General features: G+C 57.8%; 9 protein-coding genes across 9 annotated transcripts; 4 read left to right on the forward strand and 5 right to left on the reverse strand.

The window, feature by feature from the left end:
* Positions 1 to 64: 64 nt before the first annotated feature.
* Positions 65 to 1653, forward strand: CMQ_426 (nedd8 activating enzyme; the record flags this gene model as incomplete). The annotated part of the gene is made up of 3 exons (XM_014317505.1): positions 65 to 130; positions 221 to 312; positions 378 to 1653. The coding sequence occupies 3 exons, from the start codon at positions 65 to 67 to the stop codon at positions 1651 to 1653; spliced, it is 1434 nt and encodes a 477-aa protein (XP_014172980.1).
* Positions 1654 to 1931: 278 nt separating this feature from the next.
* On the reverse strand, positions 1932 to 3110 carry CMQ_1170 (DNA-directed RNA polymerase 1 and 3 subunit; the record flags this gene model as incomplete). Its single annotated transcript, XM_014318249.1, has 2 exons — positions 1932 to 3014; positions 3063 to 3110. 2 exons carry the CDS (start codon positions 3108 to 3110, stop codon positions 1932 to 1934), a joined length of 1131 nt encoding a protein of 376 aa, XP_014173724.1.
* A 522-nt stretch (positions 3111 to 3632) lies between these two features.
* CMQ_1518 (NADH-ubiquinone oxidoreductase) lies at positions 3633 to 5232 on the forward strand (the record flags this gene model as incomplete). The annotated part of the gene is made up of 3 exons (XM_014318597.1): positions 3633 to 4367; positions 4421 to 5162; positions 5216 to 5232. The coding sequence occupies 3 exons, from the start codon at positions 3633 to 3635 to the stop codon at positions 5230 to 5232; spliced, it is 1494 nt and encodes a 497-aa protein (XP_014174072.1).
* A 692-nt stretch (positions 5233 to 5924) lies between these two features.
* On the reverse strand, positions 5925 to 7537 carry CMQ_408 (ubiquinone biosynthesis monooxgenase; the record flags this gene model as incomplete). The annotated part of the gene is made up of 2 exons (XM_014317487.1): positions 5925 to 7234; positions 7324 to 7537. The coding sequence occupies 2 exons, from the start codon at positions 7535 to 7537 to the stop codon at positions 5925 to 5927; spliced, it is 1524 nt and encodes a 507-aa protein (XP_014172962.1).
* Positions 7538 to 7952: 415 nt separating this feature from the next.
* Positions 7953 to 9054, reverse strand: CMQ_989 (sphingolipid long chain base-responsive; the record flags this gene model as incomplete). The annotated part of the gene is made up of 3 exons (XM_014318068.1): positions 7953 to 8366; positions 8432 to 8963; positions 9023 to 9054. 3 exons carry the CDS (start codon positions 9052 to 9054, stop codon positions 7953 to 7955), a joined length of 978 nt encoding a protein of 325 aa, XP_014173543.1.
* A 1559-nt stretch (positions 9055 to 10613) lies between these two features.
* Positions 10614 to 12200, reverse strand: CMQ_1626 (oligosaccharyl transferase subunit; the record flags this gene model as incomplete). Its single annotated transcript, XM_014318705.1, has 3 exons — positions 10614 to 10890; positions 10965 to 11813; positions 11893 to 12200. 3 exons carry the CDS (start codon positions 12198 to 12200, stop codon positions 10614 to 10616), a joined length of 1434 nt encoding a protein of 477 aa, XP_014174180.1.
* A 2088-nt stretch (positions 12201 to 14288) lies between these two features.
* On the forward strand, positions 14289 to 16109 carry CMQ_928 (hexokinase family protein; the record flags this gene model as incomplete). Its single annotated transcript, XM_014318007.1, has 5 exons — positions 14289 to 14394; positions 14456 to 14592; positions 14656 to 15066; positions 15122 to 15576; positions 15686 to 16109. The coding sequence occupies 5 exons, from the start codon at positions 14289 to 14291 to the stop codon at positions 16107 to 16109; spliced, it is 1533 nt and encodes a 510-aa protein (XP_014173482.1).
* Positions 16110 to 16271: 162 nt separating this feature from the next.
* Positions 16272 to 17633, reverse strand: CMQ_846 (arginine n-methyltransferase; the record flags this gene model as incomplete). The annotated part of the gene is made up of 2 exons (XM_014317925.1): positions 16272 to 16306; positions 16370 to 17633. The coding sequence occupies 2 exons, from the start codon at positions 17631 to 17633 to the stop codon at positions 16272 to 16274; spliced, it is 1299 nt and encodes a 432-aa protein (XP_014173400.1).
* A 470-nt stretch (positions 17634 to 18103) lies between these two features.
* CMQ_667 (vacuolar transporter chaperone) lies at positions 18104 to 21430 on the forward strand (the record flags this gene model as incomplete). Its single annotated transcript, XM_014317746.1, has 4 exons — positions 18104 to 18126; positions 18670 to 19348; positions 19407 to 21071; positions 21146 to 21430. 4 exons carry the CDS (start codon positions 18104 to 18106, stop codon positions 21428 to 21430), a joined length of 2652 nt encoding a protein of 883 aa, XP_014173221.1.

A 21430-nucleotide genomic window follows, 5' to 3' on the forward strand; every position in this document is an offset into this window, starting at 1 on the left:
CTCGTTCTAAGCTGCGTGCTAGTTTTGCTGCAGGTTGTGTATGTTGGCAGCCGTGTCGCCCAAAATGCAGGCTGGCTTCACAGCGGGGACGCCTGTTGCAGCTGCGCTTATCGATAAGCAGCCCAGCCTCGTTCGCTCCTGCTCACTCGAATATTATGCACTCGCTGCTGAATCCTCCATCGTTCAGCAAACGCAGCCATAACGCGACTCTCCTGAGTAGACATCACGACTCGAAAACGGCAAGAATAGGAGGCGGAATAGGAGCGGGAACATGGCAGCGACCGACGCCGAGACAGGCTCTGGGCGGCGATGGTGAGGACGCACGTGGTGGCATACTCTCCGGGCTTTCCTCATTTGGCTGACCGAGCTGTCTGCAGGAAGCACCTGGACCAGATACGGACGACGCCAGGACCATTCACACCGATGGAGGCCGGGTTTGACCCGGAGCAGGTGGTGCCTTTTATCGACAAGATGAAGGTGCTCGTCATCGGGGCAGGCGGGCTTGGCTGCGAGATCCTCAAGAACTTGGCGCTGTCAGGGTTCAAGGACATCCACGTGATCGACATGGACACGATCGACATCTCGAACCTCAACCGGCAGTTCCTGTTCCGGCAGTCAGACGTGGGCAAGTACAAGGCAGAGGTGGCGGCACGGTTCGTCATGCGGCGGGTGCGCGGCGTGACGATCACACCGCACAACCGACGGATCCAGGACTTTGACCAGACTTTTTACATGCAGTTTCAAGCAGTTGTGTGTGGTCTCGACAGCATCGAGGCGCGGCGGTGGATCAACGCGATGCTAGTGGACCTGGCCGAGAACGGCGATGACGACGGGGCCGGCGACGCGATCAAGCCGCTCATCGACGGCGGCACCGAGGGTTTCAAGGGCCAGTCGCGCGTCGTCATTCCGACGCTGACATCGTGCATCGAGTGCCAGCTAGACATGCACGCACCACGCGCGGCCGTGCCGCTGTGCACGCTAGCCAGCATCCCGCGGCAGCCCGAGCACTGTATCGAGTGGGCACACGTGATCGCCTGGGATCAGGAGCAGCCGTTCCCAGCTCTGGACAACGACGACCCCGAGCACATCACCTGGCTGTACCACAAGGCGCTGGGCCGTGCGGCTGAATTTGGCATCGCCGGCGTCACCTACGCCCTCACCCAGGGCGTGGTCAAGAACATCATCCCTGCCATCGCGTCCACCAATGCCGTCGTCGCTGCTAGCTGCTGCAACGAGGTCCTCAAGATCGCCACCAGCATCGCCCCCTCGCTCGGCCTCGAGGACAACTACATGATGTACTCGGGTAACGACAGCATCTACACATATACCTTCAAGCACGAGCGCAAGGACGACTGTCCCGTCTGCTCGCCCGACCAAAAGGCCCGCCCCCTGCCCACCGACCTGTCTGTCACCCTGTCCGACTTTCTCGACTCTTTCAGCGACCGCCCTGAGGCCCAGCTCAAGAAACCGTCCGTGCGCGCTGAGGGGCGCACGCTTTACATGCGCTCGCCCCCCAGCCTCGAAGAACAGACCCGTCCAAACCTTCACAAGACGCTGGCCGACCTCGGTCTCGAGCACGGCTTCGAGGTTGTCATCACCGACCCGGCCTTTCCTAGCCTCGTCTTCAGCTTCGTCCTTGTCCCAATCGCCTAGCATGGACCGGATATGTGAACAAATCAAAGAAAGAAAAGGAGACCAAAAAAACTTTCGCATTTTATGCAGGAATGATTCAAGTTCTGCTTTGCTGTGTGTAGCTATTGTTCCGCTTTCGGTTCTGGCTCGTGTGCCCCATTGATTGCTTGTGGTATCCTGGACGCCATATATGCCCATCCGCCCCTGTTTTAATACTGTATACACGTATCTAATTGTTCTCCGTAGCAGGACGAGAATGCGCCTCTCGTGATCTTCTTCCTTGCACTCTTTTCCCCCACTTATCGGATCATGTTCATGACCTGCTTCTCCATCTTCTGGCACTTGATCTTCAGCAGCCTGATGGACTCAAGAAAGAGCTCGTCGCTGTTCCACTGGCCGGTGCTCTCGATCGAGTAGATGAAGTGGTCTCTGCGGCGGCCCAGCTTCACTTTTTTCTGGAACTCGGGGTGCCGCAAGCACTCACGGCTGACAGTGTCGCGCATCGGGTCGACCACAACGGCCTTGTCGTCGCCAATGTGGTCGACGTAGGCCTCGTCCTGCGCGGCGTCCTTCCGGGTGACCTTTTCGAGGCCGATGACGCCGTCGGGGAAGCAGCTGGCAAATTTGACAGCGTCGGCGCCTAGAATAGGCTGCAGGATGGTGATCGTGGGCAGCAGCCGGTACGAAGCTGTGCACACGGGCGAGAACTTGGCGTGGTCTGAGCCGATGCCCTTATGCATATGCATCTCAATGTCGATGGCCTGGCCGGGCCGCAACTTAGCCACGAGGATGTCGGGGTTGACGGGCCGGATGGCGTTCTCGCCCGAAAAGACCGACGGCTGGTTGCCCTCGGGGACGAACTCGATGTCGCGGGCGTACACGTGGGCGTTGTGGTAGAGCTTCAACGGGTCGGTCTCGCCGGGCGCGGCGCTGCGGTTGCGCGTGCACTCGACCTGCAGCTTCAGCTTGATGGTGTTGTAATCAAACGAGGGCGGAAACTCGTTGGGGTCGGCGTCGGGACCCGGCCGCTTCCACCACTTGATAAAGTTGCGCAGGCCGTCGTATCCGCCGGTAAAAGGGATCAGGCCCAGGCGGTGTGCCAGCACCTCGTCCTGGATCACAGACGTATTGTTGTCGATGTAGGCTGTCTCGATCGCAACGGTGGGGATCTCCGAGATCATGATGCGGCGGAACGCATTCGCGATGCTGGCATCGACGCCGATGAGTGAAAACGAGGCCTCGAACTGCTCGTTCTGGTGAAACTGGATCTGGAGCTTGTTGCGAAACTCGTCGACATCCCATGCGAGATCTTCGCCCGGGTAGTTTCCCGGAAATTCAGTAGTTGAGACATTGGTGACCGTCTCGTAGTTGACGCCGACCGTCTGTAAAGTTAGAGCGTGGGATGTCTCGAGACGGAAAAGTCATCATACCTGTCGCCGCTCAAGCTCCTCTTTGGTGGGCTTCACGATGGGCGCCATTGTGCTCGCATGCTGCTTGCAGCATTGACTGAATGAAGATTCACCAGCCGATACGTTTTTTTCCAAGTTTTTTTCTTATCGGCGATAAGAGATAACCAGCAAGTTAGTAAGCCGCAGACCCATATATAAATGCATTGTCCAATGGCGTACTCCATACTTTCCTGTAATTCGTAGTATATGACTCGCTGGGAAAAGTGGACCGGCTCGGAATTTCACTCTTCCGTGATCTGGTTCTTTCCCGCAAGCTCGGATCTTGACGGGCAGCCAATGTCGAAAGGGTCCGTCTTGCCGCACCAGATCCTCTCCCCTCCTCCGGTCCGATACCTCCCCCCCCCTCCCCCCAAATCCCGTGACGGTCAACGCGGCTCCAGACGAGCTATCGGCATCGTGGAAGTGGGCTGTTCGCGAGGACAATTATCTGCTGGTGCAATTGACCCATCCGGCCTGCCAGCATTCCCTTTCGCCTGGGAAAAAAGAACACAAAATTAAAACGGGCGATTTACCCCCAACACACGACGAACGATGACGGGCATCTACCGGCTGGCCGGCCGCGGTGCCAAACGGCTCTGCCTGAGGCCGGCTGCCGCTTCCGGCGCTTCTATTGGCGGCAATCCTGCGATGCTGTGCACACGGCCAGCGACGGCTGCACGACGGACATCCTCGGTGCTCCGCGCATTCTCGACGACGGCTCTGCGCGCCAACGCCTCGCCCTACGAGGGCCAGGAAACCCGACTTATCCCGGTCGGATCGGACTTTGAGCTGCCCAGCTCGGAAAGCCTGCTGTCGAGGCAGCTGCCCCCGGATGAGGCGACGTCGAAGCGGCCGCACCAGGACTCGGTCGAGGGCCGCAAAATCCGGCATTATACGGTCAATTTTGGGCCTCAGCACCCGGCTGCGCACGGCGTGCTCCGGCTGATCCTCGAGATCAACGGCGAGGAGATTATCCGGGCGGACCCGCACGTCGGCCTGCTGCACCGCGGCACGGAGAAGCTATGCGAGTACAAGACGTATCTGCAGGCGCTGCCGTACTTTGACCGGCTCGACTACGTGTCCATGATGACCAATGAGCAGTGCTTCGCGCTGGCGGTCGAGAAGCTGCTGAACATTGAGATCCCCCAGCGCGCAAAGTACATCCGCACCCTCTTTGGCGAGATCACACGCGTTCTGAACCACCTGATGTCGGTTCTGTCGCACGCCATGGACGTCGGCGCGTTGACGCCCTTCCTTTGGGGCTTTGAGGAGCGAGAGAAGCTGATGGTGAGTCTGTGCGATCGTCCGCCGCCCTGTCTTTTTTGCTGATCGGTCCATAGGAGTTCTATGAGCGCGTGTCGGGCGCCCGTATGCACGCGGCCTACGTGCGGCCCGGTGGTGTGCACCAGGACATCCCGATCGGTCTGCTCGACGACATCTACCAGTGGGCGACGCAGTTTGGCGACCGCCTGGACGAGACCGAGGAGATGCTGACGGACAACCGGATTTGGATCAACCGGCTGCAGGGCGTCGGCGTCGTGTCGGCTGCCGAGGCCCTGAACCTCTCCTTTACCGGCGTCATGCTGCGTGGTTCCGGCGTACCGTGGGACATCCGCAAGGCGCAGCCGTACGACGCGTATGACCAGGTCGAGTTCGACGTACCTGTGGGCATCAACGGCGACTGTTACGACCGCTACCTCTGCCGCATGGAGGAGTTCCGCCAGTCGCTGCGCATCATCCATCAGTGCCTGAACCAGATGCCGGCTGGCCCCATCCGCGTCGAGGACTACAAGGTGTCACCGCCTCCGCGTGTCGCCATGAAGGAGAACATGGAGGCCCTGATCCACCACTTCCTGCTCTTCACCAAGGGCTACACCGTGCCGCCCGGCGACACGTACAGCGCCATCGAGGCGCCCAAGGGCGAGATGGGCGTCTACGTCGTCAGCGACGGCAGCGAGCGGCCCTACCGCGTGCACATCCGCGCCCCTGGTTTTGCCCACCTCGCAGGCTTCGACCACATCTCGCGCGGTCACCTGTTGGCCGACGCTGTCGCCATCATCGGCACCATGGACTTGGTGTTTGGTAAGTCCCACCGCGCACACATTTCCCCTCAGCCCTCTGACTAATCTTTGCAGGCGAGGTTGATCGGTAATGACACGACGCGGACGAGTCGGGAGGGGTTTGTGTGTAGAGGAGCGGCCCACGACTGTGAATATAGCACGGAGAGATGTAGAAACATTCAAAACGTACCTCAATGGGACGTTATTCTTTTACTACGTTTTCTTTTTGCCTGGTTTAGAGATACGTGACCGTGCAGCCACACATAGACCCGAGGCCTTCTGGAAAGCCGGTATATCCCTTGAGACAGAAGTTCTCTGTCCGAAACCTATGGTCTAGAGGTGACTTTCTGGTTTAACAATTTCTGCCCTGTAAATGAACCCAGTGTTGGCGCAGATACTCCTTCTGTTAGGCCACTTGTAGTTGAATTTGGGCGGGTTTAGCAGTTTACGCTACTTTAATGAGACATACAACCGTTCTTCTTAACAGCTTTTATATGGCTTTAGACCGTTTGCAAAAGGCAGGTGCGACTGGGCAGCGCAGAGACGATATCAAATCCTGCAAGTCGATGCCACCATTTCAGAGCATTAAAACGGTAAAGGAGAGACAACTGCACCCCATCGAAGACCGCTCCAAAGCAAGCTTACAAGAAAGCGGTGGCCATGTTGAAAATCATCGTCATTCATCACTTCTTCTCCTGGATTACGTATTCGCCAATCCTGTCTTTTTGCTTGTCATCATGCAATGCTGCATCCAGTCTCGATCTCGTCCCTTCTCGCCTATTCATCACCGCGTCCCGCCGGCGGCCTGACGCATGAGAAAGGCCTTGACCGGTTGCAAGGCGTCGACGGCGCGCAGGCCCCACGATCGCAGCGGCACCAGCGGGCCGTTCTCGACCACATACAGCTTGTGCAGCTTATCGCAGACGCCCAGAAGCACGTGATTGGCTGCATAACGTTCAGCCGGGTACGGCTCCAGCGACGAGCGCACGCCCAGGTCCTGGCCATGTGCCACGGCATAGGCGATTGCGCGTGCCAGGCTCTCGACGTCGCCCTGGCCCTGGTTGAGGCCCTGGCCGGCCAACGGATGCACCGTGTGGGCGGCGTCGCCGACCAAGGCCACCCGCTCGCCCACGTATGCGTCGGCGTGGCGCATCCGCAGCGGGAACGAAGCCACGGTGCCGGCCTGTACGCCGACGACATGGGGTGGCATGTCTGCCACATCCGGCACGCCTCCGCCCTCCTGCTGCAGCCGCCAGGCCACCTCGTCCACCTGCCCTGACGGCTGGCCGTGCAGGTATGTCAGTTCGACAGGCCGCAGCCGGAAAGCCGCATTGACCAGGGCCACAAAGTCGTCGGGCGCCAGTGATCGCAGCCGTGCCGCTCGCTCCGGCGTCGTCGACCAAACCAACGTCGCCAGCCGGCCCGGCAGCGGCAGCATGGCCACCGGACCCGTCGGCAGAAAGCGCTGGTAGGCCGTCTTACGGCCAGCACCCAAGATGGCGCTGTCCTCGTCCAGCTCCAGCGTGGCCACGACGCCGTGCCGACCGTAATACCAGCCACATGCCTCAATGTCGGCAAACGTCCGCACGGGGCTGTTGGCGCCGTCAGCACCCACCAACAGCCGTGCCAGCAACGTCTTGCCGCCGCTGACCCGAACGGCCGGCCACTCAGACAGGTCTAGGCCATCATCCGCTTTACCGTACTCAATGCTGTCCACGCGCGCGCCGTCAAACACGGCCACGCCGCCCAGCTCGTCCAGCCGACTCAGTAGGCCTGCCGTCAAATTGCTGTTCTCCACCATGTACGCCACCGTCGATCCCGTGTCCGACGGCATTGTCGCTCCCACGGGCTGGTCAAAGGCAATGCGCGCCCCCGACACGCCGTCCCACACTCGCATCGCCTCGTACGCCTGCACACGCTCGCGGCGCATGTGGGTCCAAGCACCGATGCGGTCGAGGTAGCGCGCGGAAGAGGGCGTCAGCGAGCTGCAGCGGTTAGCAAACTTCTCTGGCGCCGGTGAGTAGGCCCGCAGTTGGTCGAGGTCCTGGGCCTCCACAAGCGCCAAACGAAGTCCAGCTGTGACCGGGTTTGCGCCTGGAAGAGAGGACGATTGCGCTGGTCAGCGGCACGGCCCATTCATGTAGATGCCGCAAGAGAAACATGCGGGAGGCTTGGGTACTAACGCAAGGCCGTCAAGAGGCTCAGACCGGCCGGTCCGCCGCCAACACAGACCACGTCATAGATGTCATCCGCTTTGGCTGTCCCAGCATTTCCTGCTGCGCTGGCAAACTGCCGTCGGTACTGCCACAATTGGCCCTGTCGCTGTCCATTTATTTCAAACTGCCGCGTGCAATTCCGGCGAACAAAGCGCGCCGTTGTCGTTCGACCGAACATCATTTTGTTCTTCCGGTGTCGTGACACTCAACACGAGTTGAAAGCCGTGAAGTTGAATCACTTGCGGATTTTCATTGGGTGGAGCTTACCATATAATTGCGGGGCTCTCTCGCATGATCATATGAGTTTCCCTACCAACAACAAGTATTATGAGCCAGTGCGAGTAGAGAATCATTTTCTTCTCACTTTCCTTCATGACAACATTCTCACCTCATCAATTAGGAACACGAGAGGAACAAATAAAATTATAGACTTAACAAACATCATGCCAAACAGCGGACAACTAAAATTAATTACAAGAGTAGCAGAGCTCCATCTCTTTGCAAAGTACAATCTTGCTCTTCCTCGGATTGTATGTTGCAGCATGCGCTTGGTTACGCCGCTATACCAATCAAATTGTTACAAAGCAATGTATGCCTTATTTGATGGTTAGAGGATCCTGCCGGCTTTCAATGTCGTTGTCCACAAATGTCCCTTTGCCCCGGTCGTCTGCCTTGTCCCGGAAGCCCCCGCTGCTGACAGGACTAACACTGTCCCTGTATTTCTTGCCGCCACCCTGGACGTAGTTCTGGCCCGAGGCACCAGCCGTACTACTCTCAAAGTCGCCCGTCTCCGGCTTCCAGTCGCGGAGGTCGTCCTCGGCATCGTTGAGGATCTGGCGCGCCTGCGCGGTTGCCGTATACGGCGGACGAGTATCCCCTGGCACAACAGGCGTGTCGTCAAGCAGTCTAAGCAGGCGCCGCCCGTGTCGAGCAAGAACAATCTGCTTCTCTCCCCGTTCGATGATCGCCGCAAACTCAGCCTCATATGCCTCCTTCAGTTTCTGGCGAGTCTGGGCCGGGTCAGCGCGCTCAACATGCAGAATAGAGAAGTAGTAGGATGTGAGATAGGGCCTACTATATTGGACAACTGAGCCTCAGCGACGAGGTTTTCAGCCTCGGCGCGGACGAGCTCCTGCTCGAGCACCACGAGGCGAGGACTGTCAGACTCCCTGCTCTTGATCTTTGCGATCTCATCGGCGATCTTGGCCTTGCTATCCCGGCTCGGCTGCACGCTCTTCTCCGTGTTACGGATCACCTTCAGGATGTCGCGGCTTTCGTCAATGGCATGGGCGTATGAGTCCTCGTGGTCGCCAATCTCCGAGAGAACCACGCCAACCTTGTCGCTGACGTCGGAAATGGCATCGTCACCCGTCTGTTCGCCCCACTCGGACAGCTGCGTCGCGATAGAGACGCGCTCACGGCCAGCCGTCTCGTGAGCTGTGACGAGCGTGTTCTCTGACTTTATGAGGCGGTAGAGCCTCTTCGAGAGCTCTGGTTGCGTGGTGCCGCGCAGGGATGGAAACGAAAAGCCACGACGACCTCCCGAGGCGCTGCCGCCATTCGAGCTCGAAGTGTTTTTACCCGAGCGGATCGAGATGGAGCGGTTCCTGCGAGCCAAAGGTCAGATACAGCTCGAATTTCAGAAACAAACACTAACATGACGTACTGCTCGGAGCTAATCCGAGGCAGCCAGCCCATGTCTTGCAAAGGAGCAGGAAAAAGGAGTGAGACTGAGAAAGTAAAGACGACAAAACACAAATTGCAGAAAGAGAGAGCTGTGGTTGTCGCATGCACTCACATCATCCTGACAAACTTGAACTGGTAAACACAATCGTCTCAAGGCGTCTATGGCAGTATATGGTTGGGGAGCTAGTTGACCAATAGCTCCTTCCCAGAACTTGGGTATGTTACAATCCTTCCAAATATGTCAGGAGAGATCGAATCAGGAAGTGGCGGATGCTGCGGGAAACGAATGAACAAGACGGTTGGAAATAATAAAGCAACAGTGGAAGTAATAATGCAGAATGACTCTGGCCAAGTAAAAAGAATACTTTTATGCAATAGCTCGATAATTCAATTCTTTACAAATGTTCTCTTATACAAAGGATCCTGATGGCGACAAGGTATGCTATGACATCATAGCGCCCCGCCACCATATCGTCATCCGCTAGTAATCTATACTCCCCGTGTGTGAGACACTGTAGACTCAGCATTCCCCCAAAGCATACTAACGCCTCGCTCCTGTTTTAGTACCGTAATTGTGACAGCTGTCCTTCATGACCAATGCCTGAGTGATAACTCGTAGTACTCATACGTGGGGCAGCCGTTCGGTGGACGGACGAGTAGCTGGAACGTCCATAGACCACTTGAGCCGGCACAGCAATGCGACGCGGGACAGATACGCCATAATGCTGGTGGTGCCCATGGTGATGCCGAGCGGGAATGATCTCCTCGCGGTAGTAGTAGTTGGTGCGAAATGCAGGAATACACATTTTGGCGTGGCAGACAGGATATGGCGGGTGTGTGGACGTGTGCAGCTGCTTTTGGATAAACTGACTCTTGCTGTGATCCTGTGGTGGTGGAAAAGGATGGGAGAAACGCTGGCTATTTATTGACCGGACTAGCCGCCAGTTCGCAATTATCCTCATCTCCAATACGACAAGGCAAGTCAGTTACCCGGCCATTGTCTGTCATTTCAACCCCGTTTAGCCTTGCATCCTCTGCCTTCTCGCGTGCCAAGGTCGCCGTAAGACGATGCAGAGAAGCCCTTCTGACATGTGGTGGTGTGGGTGACGTCGGATTGGGGTTTAGCACGTCGCCTATCCTTGGGGGCTGAGCCTCGCCAGGTGATACTATTCGTGGCAGCGTCTGAATCAGCCACCTAGTGGCCTCGACCGGCTTCCGCCCATTCTCGATGATGGCTGCACGCTGACATACACTACATCAGGAGACATAGGCCAGCTGAAGGCAGTCAACTCGAACCAGTTTAGGGCCGACTATTGGCGAATAGCAACACCTTCGTATTTGACGAGTTACTTCAATGGAAGATCTAGGAACGTAGTGATTTGTAGGCCTCTCATCTTTTAGGATTCATTTGTGTTTGTATTTCGTCTCCCATTTTCTGCCCATGCAGCTCGGGTTTCCCTATGTTCGATACCTACTGCTTTTTCAGTCGCTTGTCCTCGTATAATCCCTCTCCTCGATTTGATGTTACATTGATCAGAAGCCATATAAAAGGAAAAACCCACGTTCCCCATCTATTTCCTGGCAAACTTCAGATCCACAGTTCCAATCAGCCAGGCTGTCGCAAACACGGCGAGTGCGCTGGAAAATATGATGACCGGCTTGCGCAGGCTGGACAACAGCGTGTATTCGTACGAGACGACGACCTCCCGGTCCCGAAGGTCATCCACCAGATTGTGCGCCTCAATGACCAGTGCCGTCCGGCCCAGGGTGTCCAAAAAGGTCCTGTGCAGCGTCACTTCCGACTTGTCGATCGAAGTGGTCGGGATGGAGGTATAGTACTTGACGTTCCTGTGCCGAATGTTAGTGCGCACGTTTTACTTTTACCGGCGAGCTTCACGATCTCGGGGCGGGTGGGGACTTACTCGGCTCCCTCAGGTAGTATAATCCGAAGCCGCACCTGCTCATATCCAACTCCTTCGACCTGCTTGGGACCCTCCAGGAAGGGCACCCTGAGGACATAGCTATCACCAGCGAGGCGGCGCAAGAACGTCTTCGCATCAGCGTTCCAGCCGATGGTAAAGGGAAACTTCCATCCTCCGAAGACGGGGTAGCGTGGCTTGATCTCCAGGACTGCCTCCCGCTTGTTGGACCGGAACCGGGACGTGGACACATTGCCGATCACATCTGTGTAATACGCATCTGCGCTGCCTAGACGCAGCGGGAACTTCAACTCCTTGAGTGCCGACGTCGCTGGGTTGTAAAACTGCGACTGCGCCCACTTGACGCGGTTGAACAGAGTCGACAGGTTGGCGCCGCGGTTCAGCAGCGTGTAGCGCTCTTCAAACGCCACATTGCCTCCCCAGTGGCTGACCTCAATATCGCGCTCCAGCCGGGCCACGTGGTTGACGGGCTTGGTGAACTCAAAGCGCACCTCCACGGGCAGCACAGCGCCGGCCGGCTGCTCGTCAAAGGGGCCGTACGTCAGCTTGGAGCCCTGCTTCTGCGGCTGGTCCTTGCCGTCGATAGCCGCAAGCTTGGTGTAGTCGGGCACATCGGTGGACGCGAACTTGACCTCGGTCTTCTGTTTCGACGTGGTGTAGGCTGACGGGACGTAGGCAGAGAAGCTGTAGACCAGGTACTGCTTGTCGTCCTGGGCAATCAGGGCGGGCAGCGGCCGGAAGTCGCCGATAACGTAGTAGGTGATGCCGAGAGTCTGCTGTGCGCCTGCCGCCAGCGGCTTCGGAAGGTTGATGCGGTAGTACTGGACGTCACTGGACAGGGAGAAGGAAGAGCTTGTCAGCCAAGGCGAACCACCACCGAACGAGCACAGGATGCAGGCCAGGCCCTCACCTCTCTGCGTCGACCTCCACAGCTTCCGCGACAAAGGCACCAGCACTCCCTTCCTTCCGGTCCTTCACCTCGAAGCCGCCAATGTGGGCTGCCTTTGCGGTTGGGAAGGGCAGGTAGTATTCATCTTGCGGTTTGCTGTCAATGTTCTCAATCACGACATTGATCGTCTCCTTGACAAAGCTTTTCTCGAGCGACAGCACGTGTACCAGATTGGCATTCTTGAAGACCGGGAACGGGACAAATGCTGCAGCGACAGAGGTTGAGAGGGCGAGCAGCAGCGCCGGCAAGGCTCCTGGAGTCAAGCGCATCGTCGGGGCGGAGCTCAGAAGCAGAGCTGCTCGTCAATGAGCTGCTTGATCCTACGGCAAAGATGAGTAGGAGTTGCGGTCACCAGAATGGAGAGCAGAAGGGAACGTGGGGAAGGGGGAGAGGTAAACAACGGTTGGTTCGCTGGTCGGACCGTTATCGTGGTGCGCAGGTGGGCAACGAAGCTCGAAAGGCCACACACCAAAACTGCACAACACCGTGTTCTCAGTTTCTCAGAGCCGCTGTCAAAACCGGCTCCGCACGTAATAGCTTACGTAGCCAAAGCTCCTCCCTCTCCTGGTCCGTGCACAGATAGGCAAGCCACAGTCTGGAAGGAGTGTGGCTGGTCCTGACTTGGAACTCTCGGCTTTTTTTTCGCACTCTTGGCTATTACGGGGATCCGTCAACAGCGCATACACTTTCCTAGATCTGCAGCCTGCCCCTCTCGGCAGCCATGTTGTAAAGCTCGCTGTATCTTTTGCGCATCACGCATGAAGTCGTCCTCTAATCATATGATCCTGATTCGGCTTGAGTAAGAGTGCGCCGAACATAACAACGGCTGCGACTTCCTTGCTACCCGTAGCTTCCTTCCCCTTTGAGTCCTTTTTCGCGTCGTATGTCGTCTTCCCATACGTAGATAAAATCGAGCCGCCACGGGATCGTATTGGGGGCCCTAGAGACGAATTCGCCCTGAGCAGAAAAACAGCTCAGCACACTAGACGGAGAAATTCTCGCAATTGCTCAAAACGTGCGGCGATTGTAGACCCTTGTCCTCGCCTGCATCTGGGCCAGACGATTGGCCTGACAGAGCACGGCTTATATGGTCTCGAGTTCCAACGGCATTTCCCCTTGGCTCGTATGTAGCTTGCAGCTTCGCAGCTTCCCCACCGACTAACAGTCTATTTTTACCCCTCTCTTTTGACTCTTTCTCTCTTCTCTCCGTCACTCGTCTTTTCGCCAGCTGAACAGGTCTTCCACTGAGCAACAGAACGTTCCGACCTCCTCCTACAGCTTTTAGTCCACCGGGCAGTTCGGCTCGCGCATCACACAGCACCGTCAATATGGTTGGTCTGGGTCCAAAGCCCCCCCCTTCCCGAAAGGGAACAGGTACGTGAAGTGGAAGCGCGTCGCCTTACCGATGAAACGAATGCGCGTGCGGCATGCGGCTATATGCGTACCTGCTGTTCCTGCTACTTACGACCATCCGTCTGGCCGGCCTGCTTTGTTCTGGCCGGCCGTTCTGCACCGATCGAATGCTACATCACGTTCCTCCCCGCTCGACACAACCCCATTACAAGATACATGAGCACGCGAACACACGAGCACCATCTACACCGTCTCGCTTACCCTCTCTTTCTTCTTCGTTATCCCCGGTATTACTGCACCCTTACTTGGAAGTCGTCCTATTGTTTCGATGACACACTCCGTTGTCCGGAGACATTCGGGAGACGTGCCGCCGAATGCTGTTGGCTACCAGCGATTGCTTTCCATCCACACTCGCTTTCTACATCATCCCCCCCCCACACAAGCCACACCCTCTGCGAACTTGGTTCACTGCGTCATCGGCAGTACACCGGTCGCGCTAGATCTATTATTCGCCGGACCAAGCCTGCTGCCGCTCGTTCGTACCCTGTCGTTCCCAGAGAAAGCCGACGAGCTAGTATCTTGGAAATACGGGCAGTCTGGATCCACGGCGAAGCGGACTAGGAGGGTCCGACATCTGCGGCTCTCGCTGTTACTATCACACAGGCTAGCCGACCGGCTACTGGTGCATAGTAGTGCATGGTGCTCGTCTGACCCCCCCCCTCTACTTCACTTACCCCTTGTCCTCTTTATTGCCGTCCGGCTTGTTTTGGTAGTCTCATTGAAAGCTACATATAAGCCGCGCGAACCTGAACTTGGGCTAGCAGCTTGTTCTTTGCCACCCCTTCGTGCTACCCAACATCTTCTCTTCCTTCCTTTTTACGTCAATTTCAATTTGTACATATTCTGCCACTTCTTTCTGCACATCTGTCTATATCTGGACGGTTACACCCAAGGACAATCGGACCTCGAACTTGCAAAGTTCCTCGGCTGTCCTCTGCAAAATCATGGCAGCTGTCACACCTCCTCTGACTCCCGGCCGATTGGCAGGCTCGTGGGCCAAGGAGCGCACGGAGCATGTCGAGAACATAAACTGCAAGCCTGCCGCACTCTGTCTATATAGAAGCAGGATGGACTAGAATTGTACGAAAGTGTGTGCTAATGTGTCTTGCAGGCATTTTCAACGATCTCAAGCAGGAGATCGAGAAGTTGGAGCAGATGTTTACTGTGCCGGGCGAGAAGCTCAAGGCCATCACGGCACACTTTGTGACGGAGCTGGACAAGGGCCTCAGCGTTGCGGGCGGAAGCATTGTGAGTTTGTCACTTGCTGGTGCGACCTAGGGTGGTGTGCTGACACGGCATCACACATCACAGCCGATGAATCCGACGTGGGTGATGTCGCTGCCTGACGGCTACGAAACGGGGACGTTTCTGGCACTGGACATGGGCGGCACGAACCTGCGGGTCTGCGAGATCACGCTCACGGACCAGAAGTCAGAGTTTGACATAATTCAGTCCAAGTACCGCATGCCGGAGGAGCTGAAGTCGGGTGATGCTGAGGAGCTCTGGGAGTACATCGCCGACTGCGTGCACCAGTTTGTGGAGACACACCACAGCGACGTGGCCAAGCTCGAGAAGCTGCCCCTCGGGTTCACGTTTTCGTACCCGGCGACGCAGCACTACATTGACGAGGGTGTGCTGCAGCGGTGGACCAAGGGGTTTGACATTGCTGGCGTCGAAGGCCGCAATGTTGTCCCCATGTTCGAGGCGGCTCTAGCGGCTCGTGTAAGTGCAGCATAGAGCGGATGTCTTGTGTAAGCAAGAGCTGACAGTCGAATAGGGAACACCGATCAAGATGGCTGCCCTGATTAACGACACGACCGGCACGCTGATTGCGTCGGCTTACACGGATACGAAGATGAAGATCGGCTGCATCTTTGGCACGGGCTGCAACGCCGCGTACATGGAGAATTGCGGGTCAATTCCTAAGCTGGCCGATATGAACCTGCCGCCTGACCTGCCGATGGCGATCAACTGCGAGTGGGGCGCTTTCGACAACGAGCACAAGGTGCTGCCTCGGACACCGTATGACGTCATTATTGACAACGAGTCGCCGCGTCCCGGACAGCAGGCTTTCGAGAAGATGATTGCCGGCCTGTACCTGGGCGAGATCTTCCGCCGGACCTTGGTGGATCTGCACGACAACCACGAAACGCACATTTTTGCAGGCCAGGACGTTTCCAAGCTGCGCCGTGCCTACACGCTAGACTCGTCTTTCCTGTCGGCCATTGAGGAGTACGTTGGCGCCACTCGTCCCATGACTTGATTCATGTTTATTCATTTTAATCTATTTGCACCCTTCTGTCTGGCATCCTGCGGCTAATACTCAACCCCCTCTTTCTAGTGATCCGTGGGAGAACCTGCAGGAGACATTTGATCTGTTCCGGGACAAGCTCGGCCTCAGCCCCAACCTACCGGAGCTGGAGCTGGCACGCCGGCTAGCAGAGCTGATCGGCACGCGGGCAGCACGGCTCTCGGCATGCGGTGTGGCTGCCATTGCGACGAAGAAGGGATACAAGACATGCCACGTCGGCGCCGACGGCTCTGTGTTTAACAAGTACCCACACTTTAAGGCGCGGGGTGCCCAGGCTCTTCGGGAGATTCTTGACTGGCCGGAGAAGACGGACCCGACGGAGGAGGACCCGATTGAAATTCTGGCGGCCGAGGACGGAAGTGGTGTGGGGGCGGCACTGATTGCGGCTCTGACGCTGAAGCGGGTGCAGGAGGGCAACCTGTCGGGGATTTTGCACCCGGAGAACTTCAAGTGAAAGGGATGAAAACTAGATGCTATCCCCTTCCGTGTTCTCTGGCACGATTGGATGACAAGTGTAATTTAGGTGCGAGATAACACAGCAAATGAATGTGTGTGCCAAATCTTGGAGAGAGAGAGAGAGAGAGAGAGCGTGAGAGAGAAGGACGAGGTTCAGCCATCAGCCCATGAACGTGCAGACGGGCAGACGGTATTCTGTATGAGGTCAGCAGGTGGTTTCCTTGGGAGCTTGGAGGGATTCAAAGGCGACGAGCTTACTGTCTAGGGTCCAATAGGGACGGACGATGCCTTCCCAGGCACCCTTTCCAGGAGCATCAAGTCCATCATCAGCCAAGGCAACGTCGACATCGTGCCAGGTGACGTCGAAGCCAGCTTCGGAGAGATGCATTTCAACGACGCGGGTATAGACGTCGTAGCAGATGCGGCGATCGGCGCCGAGACCGTGGAAGAAACCAAAGACGCCGTCGTCGTGCAGCAGGCCGGGGATGTAGTCGGAGAAGAAGCGGTGCAGCTGGGCGTAGTCCTCGCCAAAGGTGTCAAAGTAGATCGCGTCATAGAGCTCGCCCTGGGCCAGCAGGACAGGGCAGAGATCCTGCCAGCGGCCGCGATGGACCTTGAAGGCGCCCGGCTGTGGTCCTGTGGCCTCCCAGGCAACGCCAAAGTCAGCCGCGTGGTCATGGCTTTCATCCTGGGCCTCTGCTGGCCGGTCCAATCGTGCGAGCACGTCTGGATGCGCCTCGATGATGTGATGGCGGGCCGGACGGCGGGCGGCCAGCATGCTGTCGATGATGCCGAGGCCGAAGCCGATGTTGAGCACGCGCTTTCCCTCGCCAGCATCACCCAACAGCCCGTCGACGCTGCGGCGCATAATATCCGTCTCCCAGGCCATCATGACGCCGTTGCCGGCCGCGTCGACGAGCTTGCCGTCGGTCAGCGTCAGGTGCGACTCGAGATAGGGCGCCTCGGCCTTGGTCTCTTCGGTCTCGGCATCCGTCTTCTCGGCCTCGACCACGACCACATCCTCCTCGACCAGCACGTCCTCCTCGGCCGTCGTCCCCTCCTCCTCGACCATCACGCCCTCGTCGTCCTCGTCCTCGTCGCCCGAAGAGAGCTCCTCGTATCCGCCCAGAACGGCAAACAGCATCTCGGCCCGCACGCCCGCGTTGACGCACAGCTCGTACAGCGCCGGCCGGCCCAATCGCCAGGCCACGCAGCCGGGTGTCTCGTTGTGGTCGTCCACGTCGTTCCAGATGGCCCCCGCCGTCAGCAGCTGCCGCACCGTCGCTTCGGCCGCCGTCATGTCCATCTCCTCGTCCGACCCGCTTCCCGCACCCATCGACCGGATCGCTGCATGCAGCGGGCTCTCGCCTGTCGCCGGGTCCCGGCAGTTGGCCTTGCCCAGGCCCTTGAGCAGCGGCTTCAGCGCCGCAGTGTCGTGGCACCAGGCCGCTCGCAGAACCGCCTGCACGTCCTGCGGACAGTCCGGCGAGATGCGCGCATCGATGGCATCGGCGTCCGCCATCGTCTCGGATTCTGTTCTGGGGATCTTCCTTTGGTGGCGGGGTGACTTCATATTCGGTGCAAGCTCGTTGAGTCTCAATTTTCCTTTTCCACTGAAGATAAGATACCAGTTTTGTCGTCCCACTATTATCGAACGCAACCAGCCAATCACAGGTGTGCGCCTGCTCGCAACGAGCCTGCAGATTCTTTTTGATCACGTCCAACACATGTGAAATAAAAAATGCTCTTGCAGACTGCAACCTTGTTGAAACACGTGCGTCTAGTGAGCTCTAACAGCTGGCAGGTGCCAGGCTACCGTCGTCCGGATGCACTCCGCTATACTCCGTGCTCCGTACTTCGTAATGGTGAACGAATTGCACAGCAACCAGAAACCCCGCTATTACGCACCCTATTGGCCCCACAGCCTGATCTGAGTCTGGGGCGACAATGATCCACCCTGCAGTGCCTGCATTGACCAATCACAACTCTCGAATGGCCAACGTGGCTCGCTCGAGGTAAATACCTCGCAATCTGGAGCCTCGCTAAGTACCTAAGCAGCATCAGCTCCAGAGCTCCTACCACCCTTTTCGCAGTCTGAGGCTGTTTTTCGTCCTCATCGTTGGCAGCCCGTTTCCCTCGACTCTGCGCAATCAGAGCCACCGCGCCCTTGTTCGTGTTCCCATCGCTCGTTTTTTCCGGTACGTTTCATCTCCTGGTACGACTGACTTTTCTGCCGGTCTGTCTCGCTTTTGCTTTTGGCGGCCGCTATTCCAAGCGACTGCAAAACACACATTTGCGCTCCCTCTGGCAGCTGCTCGGGCTCCGCTGACCCTCGTTCACAAGCTATTCTTGCTGATTCGTGCTCTGTGCCATATATGCTGTTCGTTCTTCCCGCCCCCTGACGTTTTCTATTTTGTCCTCGTCTTGTCGTCCTTTTCCCTTCACACCGTCTACCAACAGCACTGTCTCTCGTCCATAAAACACTAGCTTTTGTTGCGACCTTGGCACTAACATATTTCCTCATGCTGGTCATCGAAGACCTCAAAACGCACAAGAAGACGTGGCAGTCTACTCCTGATCGACGGCGTAGCGCAGTCAGCAGCAATACCGTTCCCTCCTCGACCATTAGCAGAAAACACAGGCCACTCCGACGAAAAAAAGAAGTTTGCCAGCAGTTGGCGTGCGCCGCCCGGAATCGTCGTTATGAAGTTCGGCGACCAGCTGCGGTCCAGCATCATTCGCGAGTATGAATGGTCCTATCTGGACTACGAGGGCCTGAAGGACAAACTGCGGACGCCCAGCGGACCGCTTGTTGCAGTCGACGCAGCCGAACAGCAAGTGTCAGCGGGCGACAATGGCGGCAAGAAGGCGGCGAAAAATAAGAAGCAGCAGCAGCAGCAGCAGCAGCAGCAGCAGGTATTTCCACAGATGCGGCGGGAATGGACCGAGGAAGACGAGGCCGGGTTCGTGACAGTGCTGGAGAACGAGTTGGAGAAGGTGCACCAGAAGCAGCAGGTGAAGGCCATCGAGATCCAGCGGATGATTGCGGTCAGCGAGCGTGAGGTCAACGATGTGGTCAACCGGTTGCGCGAGCGTGGTACTGGGCCGGGGCCAGCCGAAGAGGAGTTTATACTGCTCGAGGAAGACCTCAGCGACATCATTGCCGACGTGCACGACCTGGCCAAGTTTGTGCAGGTCAACTACACTGGCTTCTACAAGATCATCAAGAAGCACGATGTGAGTCTGCTGTCCTTCCTGTTCTCCCGCACGGTTTCCGGTCCTCTAATGCGAATAGAAAATGACGGGATGGCACCTGCGGCCAGTGTTCGACACGCGATTAAAGGCCAAACCGTTCTACAAGGAGAACTACGACGCGTCGGTGGTGAAGCTGTCAAAGCTGTACGACCTGGTGCGGACACGCGGCAACCCGGTGACAGGCGACAGCAGCGCGGGCGGGTCGCAGGCGAGCTTCATCCGCCACACGACCAAGTACTGGGTGCACCCGGACAACGTGACGGAGCTGAAGCTGATCATCCTAAAGCACCTGCCGGTTCTGGTGTTCAATGCGAGCAAGGAGTTTGACCAGCAGGACTCGGCGATCACGTCGATCTACTACGACAACCCCGAGAGTTGGGACCTGTACGAGGGCCGGCTGAAGAAGACGGAGGGAGCAGAGGCGATCCGGCTGCGGTGGTACGGCGGGATGCGGACGGAGACCATTTTTGTGGAGCGCAAGACGCACCGAGAGGACTGGACGGGCGAGAAGTCGGTCAAGGCGCGGTTTGCGATCAAGGAGAAGAACGTGAACGCCTACATGCGGGGCGAACTGCTGCCAGCGGCGATCTTTGAGAAGGCGCGCAAGGAGGGACGCAAGTCGAAGGCGGCGATCGCAGAAGACGAGCGGCTGGCAGCCGAGGTGCAGTACTCGGTGCTGAAGAAGGGGTACCGGCCGGTTTGCCGGTCGTTTTACAACCGGACGGCATTTCAGCTGCCGGGCGACGCGCGTGTGCGAATCTCGCTGGACACGGAGCTGACGATGGTGCGGGAGGACAACCTGGACGGGGTGCAGCGATCGGGCGAGAACTGGCGGCGAATGGACATTGGGATCGACTATCCATTCTCACAGCTGCCGCCGGCCGACGTGGAGCGGTTTCCATACGCAGTGCTGGAGGTGAAGCTGCAGACACAGACGGGCCAAGAGCCGCCCGAGTGGGTGCGGCAGCTGATCTCGAGCCATCTGGTGGAGGCGGTGCCCAAGTTTGGCAAGTTTATCCACGGCGTGGCGACGCTGTTTCCGACGCGCATCCACCTGCTGCCGTTCTGGCTGCCGCAGATGGACGTGGACATCCGCAAGCCGCGGTCGCACGACTTTGGCATCCGGCGAACCGGACACTCGGCGACGACAGTGACGTCGGAGTCAGACGACGAGGACTTTGACTCGGATGACGAAGACGACAGCAACGAGACGGCGGTGGTGTCAACACGTCGGCAGGTGGGAAACGGAAACGGCAGCAGTTCGCAAGCCGACGCGAGAGTGGACGTGGAGGACCAGACAGCCGACGGAAGTCCAGGCACGGCGACAGCTGGTGGCAGCGGACTGCGGGATCCGTATCCGGTGTACGAGTCGGAGGACGAGGAGGATGGCGAAGAGGATGGCGAAGAGGACGGCGAGGCAACGGCGCTGGAGGAGGCACGGCGTGTCGGTGGCTGGACGTACTGCTCGGCACTGCTGTCAGCGTATGGACGAGCAGCTGGCCGGAACGCGGCAGCAGTGGCTCATGCGCTGGTGCCACATCCACGTGGATCGGCCATCCCGCAGAACGAGCGGCTGCGGCAGCTCTTTGGCACGGCCGACGTGCAGACGAAGCGGTTTCGCGCGCCCAAGGGCAAGAAGATTTACGTTCCTGTGCGGGTCGAGCCCAAGGTGTATTTTGCGGCAGAGCGGACCTTTTTAGGATGGGTGAGTTTGATTTTGTTTTTGTCCTCTCGTTTGTCTTTCTTTTCTCTCCCACCTACCCCTACTAATCCTCCCAGCTCGAATACTCCATCTACATTGGCACAATCGCGGCCACGCTGCTCAACTTCGGCTCCAAGCCCAACAGCCTCTCGTTTGTGGTCGCCGGTGCCTTCACCTTGCTGGCCGTTGCATGCCTCGTCTACTCGTCCGGCATGTACTTTTACCGCAGCCAGGCGATCCGCACGCGGCGTGCGTCGGCCAAGTTCTACGATCGCGTCGGTCCGTCGGTGCTGTGCGGCGCCCTGCTGGTGGCCGTGATGCTGAACTTTGCCTTTGAGGGTCGGTCACGGAAGTTGTGGTGA

Source organism: Grosmannia clavigera (genome assembly GCF_000143105.1).
Source record: "Grosmannia clavigera kw1407 unplaced genomic scaffold GCSC_140, whole genome shotgun sequence".
Lineage (NCBI taxonomy): Eukaryota > Fungi > Ascomycota > Sordariomycetes > Ophiostomatales > Ophiostomataceae > Leptographium > Leptographium clavigerum.